At 42.9% G+C, this 9024-nt stretch overlaps 1 protein-coding gene across 1 annotated transcript in view; it reads left to right on the forward strand.

Moving 5' to 3' along the window:
- The window catches only part of LOC133022041 (inactive dipeptidyl peptidase 10-like), a 28899-nt gene extending 24082 nt beyond the window's left edge, over window positions 1-4817 (forward strand). The window contains exons 15-23 of the mRNA XM_061089057.1: window positions 460-558; window positions 648-717; window positions 825-1019; window positions 1533-1587; window positions 2200-2299; window positions 2701-2759; window positions 3493-3565; window positions 3867-3940; window positions 4680-4817. Of these exons, the coding sequence (XP_060945040.1) occupies window positions 460-558; window positions 648-717; window positions 825-1019; window positions 1533-1587; window positions 2200-2299; window positions 2701-2759; window positions 3493-3565; window positions 3867-3940; window positions 4680-4817 (863 nt within the window). The remainder of the gene's footprint in view (window positions 1-459; window positions 559-647; window positions 718-824; window positions 1020-1532; window positions 1588-2199; window positions 2300-2700; window positions 2760-3492; window positions 3566-3866; window positions 3941-4679) is intronic.
- The last annotated feature ends 4207 nt before the right edge of the window (window positions 4818-9024 follow it).

Consider the following 9024-nt stretch of genomic DNA (forward strand, 5'->3'; position numbering starts at 1 on the left):
TTCTAGAGCAGAGCCGGTGAACAAGTTATTGTGGTTTGAATGAAGGTCAGCGGCAAATGATTTTTGTTTGCTCTCATAAATTCTCTTTATAGCTTGTAGGGTTTTCTGTCAGTGAGAAGTTGAAAGAGACTTTTTGAGGTGAAACGTGCATTTTTTTGGCTAAAAACTTCTATTAACAGTTCTATGATTTAGAGATTTCTCCTTTATTTGCCACAGCTCATCCCTACACAGATGAAATGCAGGAACGTATTCTGCATTCCGCTCCCTGAGCATTTACCACAGAATGAGAGCATGTCAGAAACTGCTCTCTGATCGTATCCGTCTCAAGCTCCCTCCTCATCTTATTAGTTCCTCGGCTCCGAAGATAAATCCTCATATTGCTGCAGCAAATTCTCATGCACAGATACTAAAACCATAGATTACTAGCTGCAATTTTGAAACATTCCATTCTTTTTACAGATTACTACATTCTTGAGAACAACTCGATGCTGAAGGCAGCCTTGAAGTTCAAAAGGATCCAGATGACCGACTTCGAAACGGTTCCAATGGAGCATTTTGGTGAGAATAGAATCTTGTTTCCTCTCCTCTCACTGTGAGTCACTGACACGTTGTTCATCAGCTTTTCTGTAATGTTTTATTTTTTACAGATTTACCTCTGAAGATGTCCTACCCACCAGACTTCTCAGATTCCCGTCACTACGGCCTCCTGCTGCTGGTGTATGTATCTAAACCTCTGAAGACACAGTGGATCCTGCAGGAGGTTTCACAGAAACTATAAATCATATTGTTCCATACTAAAATGGTGTGTCTTGTGTTCTGCTCAGTGACAGCGCCCCCGGTGGTCAGGCGGTGAGCGACCGCTTCTCCCTGGGCTGGGACTCGGTGCTGGTCAGCTCGGAGAACATCATCGTGGCTCGTCTGGACGGCCGAGGCAGCGGCTTCCAGGGTCAGAGGATCCTCCACGAGGTTCACCACCGACTGGGCACTGTGGACGTCCAGGACCAGATCGCAGCAGTCGAGTACGTTAACACACTTATAAATATATCTCGTATGTTGATTAATGTGTCTGATTAAAGGAAATCATTCCCTTTTAATCCTATTCATGTAAAGAACAGAAATTGTTGACGTGTAAGAGAGGGATTCACGTGAATTGTTAAGGAAACTCTCCGACCTCCAGGTCCATGAGCTGCTCTAGAGCTTTTGATTACATCGCACGATCTAGTGGCTCTTTATTAGTGATTTGTTATTAGACTGTAATCAATGATGTTCCCTCAACAACCTCCTGATTAATGTGCATTGATAGTAATCAGGCTGCTGAATGATGAGAGATTTGTTATCTGCAAATATACACAAGAAAACATGAGAATAACAAATGAATGTATGAATGTGTTATCATGAACCCGATAAATAAAAGAAATAAGAAGTAAATAAAAATGGCTGCTTGAGTAATCTGGTAATCAGGTTGGTTTCAAATCTTATGAAAGTGTTTTTAAAAGAACCTCATGTATGTTTTGCTTTCTGTGTCTTTTCAGATACATGATGAAATTCCCATATATTGATCGAACAAGGATAGCAGTGTTTGGAAAGGTGACGCAGACTTATTCTATTATTAGATGATTCAAAAAGTGTTTAAAGGGACTCTTACCTTTGTTGCATTTGAGAATTACAGCATATTCAAATCATCCCGCCTTCCTCCAATGCCCCACCCCCTCGTTCTCATCCGCGGTGTTTTTTTTGAAAAAACTTTATTTACAAGCAGACTTACAATCTACTGCCTCCGCGCACGCACGTGAGTTTTTGTTTACCAAAGCAATGGATTCGGTAAGTTATATACATTTACATTCACATGCCTTGATGACGCGGGCCCGAATGCGCCACAAGAAGCAGACGGAAAACCTGCATGTCCATGCAGCAAACAGACAGGTCTGTCGGCCAATAAGGTCCTTCGGTCCGAAGAATTTTATTGGTTGAAGTTTTCACTAAATATTATGAGAGTTATGAGAGGTGGGTCTGTCTTGCATTTTAGAGTGTCATTACCTTATTAATACCAATTTAACCTTATCCAAAAAAAGTGTAAAAATGCAACAAAGGTAAGAGTCCCTTTAAAAGTGGTTATTTTGTAATAATCTGTGAGAGACCCCAGTGATTTAATAATCATTTAAAGGGAATAGCAGTTAATGTCTGTGTTTGTCTGCTCAGGGTTACGGAGCCTACATCACATTAATGATGCTCAAGTCGACTGACAGCCTCTTCAAATGCTCGTGTGCAATGTCGCCGGTGACGGACTGGAAACTATACGGTGAGTACAGATGTCTTCTTTCATAACTTAAGTCTGTCATGTCAAGAAGAAGTGAAACATTAGGTGTATAAACAGGTACAAAGCTCGTGTGGAGGTGGAGAGGAAAGATGTTCTCCTGTAAAGAATCAGTTCAGCTCCGACAGACAGACTTGACTCTGAGGCGAATCAGACTCTTAGTGACACAAAGCCACGTCTACAGACCTCAGCAGAGAACATCCTTTACATCTCCAGATGACTCAGAGGACTCTCTCTCACCTCCACCTGTTATTTCCTCCGCTCTGAAATCATCTCCTCCGGCCTCACGGTGACAAGCACCCGGCTCTTTAGGTTCTGAGCTGCAGCTGAAGCAGCGTCGTGGTCTCACTGTTGAATTTGTGTCGTCTGACTTCTCGTTTGCACAGCGTCAGCGTTCTCTGAGAGATACCTCGGCACGCCGCTACGGGACGACAGCAGATACCAGGTGGGTGTTCACTGCCTCCCCCCCCCCACCCCACGCTTGTTAGCCGTTGATCTCTGAAAGCGTAACATCACAGACACACACCTACAGTTAAGCTCCCGCCGCTGCTGAGCGTTGCTGCTTTCAAAGTCACAGGCGCCCGTGCTTTGGCGTTTTCTTTTCTTGTGTTGTGTTGTTTTCTTTTTGTGTCTATTCTCCTGCTCTGTAGGGTTTTGTCACTCGTCTCTCTCTCTGGTAACTGTGTGCACTGGTGTGTCTGATCACATGCAGGTGTTGTTTTAAAGAGAGGGGCCTGCTGGGCTCTCTCAGGCCCCCCCCGCACACACCAGCTCTGCAGCTCTCAGAGGTGTTTTGCACGTTGACAGGAAAGAGGCAGCGAGATGGAACCAAATTGGGTTTCTGCAATTTGCATTGTTAACGAAACCAAACGAGAAAATCTGCTCCGAATTCGCTGTTTTCGTTTAACCACTACTTTGCCTTTTCTCATCTGCAACCTGCATTTTACATCCTTTCTTCCCCATTTGTAGAAAATAGGAAAGCACAGAAAGTCAGTCATAACTCTCAGGATGATTAATTGTGTGCGTGTGTCTGTGTGTGTGTGCATGTGCATGTGACCCGGTTTCCATGTGCATGTGTGTCTCTGCTGCTCATTCGATGACACCCTCTCTCCCTGTATAACTTTCCTCAACCCCTGTGGTTTTCGATCAATCTCCCGCTCTGTCTGATTTCCTCTCAGTTTTCCAGCGTGCTGCAGAACATCCAGGCCCTGAGGGAGCAGACGCTGATGCTGGTGCACGGCACAGCAGATGGTAAGAGACACCAAATTGTGACAGAATTAAAACACTGTATCTGTGGCGCATCACCGCCGAGCACAAAGAAGCACGCAGCCCCTGGAGCTAATGGGGCATATGATTTTCAATCAAAAGATAAAAGGGAAAGTGGGTTATATAAATTGATGCTGGGGTTTCTAGGAGGAAGAAAAACACACGTTTGCTGCTGAGCCATGTCCAATTAGTTGAGAGGTATCTCCATATCCCGATTGTCTCCTCCTGCTCCTGCCGAGGACTCGAGGCTGAATTCTGCTGACATCTTTTGTTCCTTTATCTGCAGCCAACATCCACTTCCAGCACACTGCCGAGCTCGTCAAAAACCTGGTGAAAGTCGGAGCAAACTACTCGATGCAGGTGAGTTTTTCGCCGACACAGCAACTCAGGCTGCGCCGCATTAGAAGTGACAATGATGTATCTGTACGTTTATTGTATGATGCCGCTGAAGAATAAAGTGTATATAATGATTTTTAAGAAGGCCTGAAAGTATAAAAAATGTATTTAATGAGCCCAAACTCTTTATCAGAGCTGCACAATCAATATATGCAAACAATGCAGAAGTCATTGAACTGATGGAGCCGTGGCCTTGAACTCACAACCTTTTTAATCCATAATATATATGGCATATAATTAAAAATGTGTATTAAAGAAGTACATTTTTCCTTGTTATTTGAAGTTTGTATTGTAATAGGTAGTTTTTGATCTTGATGTATTTTTCCCTTCGATGACATTTTCACTTACAATCCATTAAGAAATATCTCTAGAGACAGACAGGATAATGAACTGCTGCATGTGTCGTGAACAAAGCAGCGAGCGACAAGCGTAACCACAGGCTGTGGACTTCAGCTGCTTGATGAGGAGTGATTGACGGGTGAATGGCCTCAGATACAAGAAGTTATTAAAAAAAGAACTACAAAGTCCAGCAGTTATGGAGAATCCCTTCTTTGTAGAAGTCAGCATCTTGAAATATTATCATTCTTTGAGAGACCTTCCTGTCCAGCTGGTATTCACGTCTCTTTTAGCTCCAATTTGGTCTCCACCAGCCTTTTCGTAAAGTCCTTCGCACAAATCTCTGTCTTTTGATTGACTCCACCAGATCTACCCAGACGAGGGTCACTTCCTGTCCCAGCAGAGCCGCCAGCACCTCTACGCCACGCTGACCAGCTTCTACAGGGAGTGTCTGAAGGAGGAGCTACTACCGCTGCCCGAGGAGGAAGACGAGGAGGAAGAGTAGGCCGGACGCCGCGAGGACTTCCACCTTTTGGCTTGAAAGAATTTTACTAAAGTCCGTTAAGGCTTTTCACATTTGGACCAAGTGTTTAGCTGGACATGGACACTGGGTTAGAGCTTCTGTTGCTCTCAAGTGTGTGTGTGTGTGTTAGCGTGTGTTTGCGTGCGTAAGGTGTGTGTGTGTGTGCGAGTGCATGTGTGCGCGTTCGACTGTGTGTAAATGTGTTGAAAAGACAACCGGACGACACAACAGTGACACTTGTCTTGCCGGGGACTTGAGACAGGAACAGCCCTCCAGCATTAAATCATTTCACTTTTGGGACGCTCCATTTCTCGGCGAAGCACACGGACGACCGCCTCCATCTGGCGCCGCCCCCCCCCCCCCCCCCCCCCCCGGGGTGAAGTCATACACACTTAAGCAAGTGCATGGTTCTTTTTACCCCCCCCCACCCTCCCCTCTTCCCTCCTTCACTCATTTTGCCACGTTAGTCTGCTTTGTGGTAACACTTGGGAAGAAAAGAACACGGGTCGGCACTTCGGATTCTCACCCCCCCCCTCCTTTGCTTGTTGTGTTGTTGCACAAGGAAAATGCTCCCGTGGTCTACAAGGAAACGTTGCGTCACACAAGTTCACCGCAATCAACCCCCCCCACCACCACCACCACCGACCTCAACAGAAGCAGTCCTTGTAGGTCTCATCTCATTGTACAGGGGCGTGTGTAGACATGTGCGATGCCCTATGAGGTTCAACATGCTGTAATGTTCTCGCTGGCGCCCGGTGGTCGTCCATCAGCAGTGTCACATAAACCTTTGTCAACTCAGGTCCTCGAGACACAGCATCGCAGTTTAGTATCTGAACTATGTCGGCTGTTCGGTCATGGATAAGTGAAGGATTCTATAAAGGAGTTAAAGGTTATCGGATTTACAGTTTTTTCAGTTTCCAGGCCCCACTGCGAAAGTTCTCCATCTTAATATTGTTACGTCAAGTGATGGAATCTCTTCGACACCAGAGTTAAGAGCTTTGCTGAAGTCAAGAGATCTTTTCTGGAGTTTTGGATTCTTTTATTTGTATTTAAAATAGCTGTACTGAGATGGAGAACTTCCCAGGGTCAGTAAGGTGTTTGCATGTCCACAGGGAATGTGTCAAGTGTTGCCACATTTTGTATAGTACAATACAGCAGAGTGTGTACATAAATATATTTTTGAGACGTCAGATCTCATAGGAAGTTTAGTCTACGGGGATGGATTGATTTGACCTGGATGTCTTGATTGTTTTTCTTTCTGTTTTCCTTTTCAGCTGTTGATTTGCTTTTTAGGATCTGGATTTTGTAAAGCTTGGTCTTGTTCTTTTTGCTGTTTTAAAAAGGGGAAAGGGGACAGGGGTGTGGTTTGGGGATTATTGTGATTGTCCTACAGTGATGATTATGAATAAAAAGAAACGATGAAAAAACAACGAGACATGCTGATGTGTGAGGCGCAACAGAAAAATCAAATCAGCCACGTTTGTTTCGCAGGATCAATCGTTTGAGAACATGAATAATTCAATCGTCCTAACGCTGCAATTTAATCTTTCATTTGTTGTTGTTGTGTTCATCGCAGGAGTCACATTAAGGAGAGCAGGCGGTCTGTCATGGCCCCCGGACCCCCGACATTAATGATGTAGCAGGCATGGTCTGCTCCTTGAGAGCGATCGCTGCCTTAACATTGTGTGTCTGTGTGCATTAATCAGCACTGGCTGCACTCCCCGGCCTGAATGGACAAGCAGATGTTCAGTCTGCTGAAGGACAGAAGCTCTTTAATCTGCAGGATGTGAGGAACCACGAGTAGTTCTGGTGTTTTCCAGATGAAGCTCTGATCCAAACTCTGATGTAGTTTTAATTCCATGTGACATTTTTTCTTGTGTTTTGAGGGAACAAAATATCGGAGTTGAAACTAAAACCATCTCAGGAACCGTTTGTGTATTTTATTCATTTCACATTCAGATTCTGTGATTTTTCCGCTTGTCTGCGCTCAGATAAATTGTTGCTGCACAGAGGTCCACAAGTTTGACTGCTTCTCGGGCTTCGTGCCAAACTGTAAATGTACAATGATCAACTTCACAAAATGTGCTGATGCTGGTCAAAATGCAACTTTCCCTTCACTGTGCCCTGAACTGATGTGAAGCTAATGAACCGAACCGGATGAGATCACACAAACTAAAGTTGCTCTTGATCAAGTACTGAAACTCACTGTGTGGTGCAGAACATCGAGCATATACTTATTTTCTATTCTAACGTAATATAAAAAACATATAGAAGCAGTCACTTGTTTATTTTTAATCCCATAAACATAAAGAATCAATCCACCTGAAGCCGAATGTTATTTCTTGGGCGTTTGATGTTTTACTGAATGTGTTATTCTTAGTAATGACAGTTGTACTCAGAAGCACTAACACATCCCAGCAGAGTAAATATAATGTGACATTTAAATGAAAAGCTAGAGGCAACAAAACAATCCGTCTGCCACAAGGTTTCCTCCCTCGTGATAGAGAAGCTAACATGTACCTGTGGATATGAAAGAAGATGTTGAATCAAGAACAAACAACAAGAGGCTGTTATTACAACTGTTTATTTCATCTTTTACCAGGTATGTAGATGTCATGCAGAAGTGTGAGCAGCAGAGGATCGTGGTCAGAGAATGAGCTGTGATCATATGGAGGATACGATGATAAACATTACAACAGGACACTGGTTATGAACCACTGTACAGCAGAGAAAAGTATTATTTCACAGTTCTCCATTTCATAATTCAATTTTAAACACTACATATTAACATATTGTGGAATTCATCCTTTCAAAAATACTCAAAAGAATAAATATTATTGCAAAAACTCCATCTTGAGTGAACATAAAGTATAGAAAAGAGCAGGAGACATCTAACAGTTCTACAGCTAGCAGTTTAAACAACACGTTCATACTAAAGGGTTAAATAGATGTGGGGTTAAATACTGTGTGTGTGACAAAACATGGATTCCTTCATTCTTTCTTGGGATTGTAACTCAGTCAAACCTTTAAACACAGAGACATGAAACAAAAAGTGAAATCAGTCAGTGTGGGTGAGGCTCCCGGAGGATTTCACTGTCTCTGATGTTCATGTTCAGGATAAAGAACCAGAAGTTCCAAAAAAGAGTTTGAGGTTTTCTTCAGTATCAAAATAATCCATAGTCATAGTTTTTTGTTCATCTATGGGTACAACATGAAATGCTAAGAGTTTATTCAAACATTCTTTAATTGTGCCAGTTTGTACAAATGTGACTAAATACAATCTATAAAGAGATTAGCAGGACCTGTATTAGATTCATATGACAGTACAACAATCTGTTTTATATCATATTAGTTCCTAGACAGGACTTCTGGATATGCAACTTTCAGACTGACAAAAACATTGCTAGACATAAGTTAAGTCACACCGAGCTGACAACAAAAGGACAAACACAACTCCTGAAGGAACTAATGTGGGATTGTTACATCAAATTTAATGGTAAAAACAGGCAATTGTGGCTGTTATTAAAACTGCAGTGCGGTTAAAGAAAACACACACACACGCACACACACATGCTCCAGACAGGTGACGTGAAACCCTCCCTTCCTTCCTTGAGACACAAATCCTATTGTCTGAAGTTTCACAGAATAGTTCTTTAAACCTGAATGTGATCAAAACCATATATAAATAGTTTTTTTAATTCTTATCTAAGCAGGAAAGTGAAGCTGAAGATGTGTTTTCTCTGGTGATCCTCAGAGCTGATGATATTACAGACGTGATGTGAGTGAACAGTGTGAACATAACGACTGTGATGAGGTAAAGGCACCTGCAATAAACCATTCGTTGATATGATCTCAAAATGTTGGTATTAAGTGAACTTGCTTCCCTCAGTAGGCTACATAGAAATAGTCACAGTAGATTAAAGTAGTCAGTGAAAATTGTTCTCTTAAATGTAAAAATACACGTTTCTTTGATACCCTGACTTCTGTACTCAGTACATGTTACATATAATCATTATAACCTGAAGCGTTAGATTACAGCAATACTACAATCCTTTCAAATGACCGTCCTAACCCTGGAGTCACCATGCAAGTGAATAGAATGCTACTTATTCCTGGGAGCACTTTGACAGGGAGCAGCCCTTCAGCCTCTCACTGTCTCACAGCAGGGGGTCCCAGGGGGTCCCAGGGG

This window comes from Limanda limanda, chromosome 16 (assembly GCF_963576545.1).
Source record: "Limanda limanda chromosome 16, fLimLim1.1, whole genome shotgun sequence".
Taxonomy (NCBI): domain Eukaryota; kingdom Metazoa; phylum Chordata; class Actinopteri; order Pleuronectiformes; family Pleuronectidae; genus Limanda; species Limanda limanda.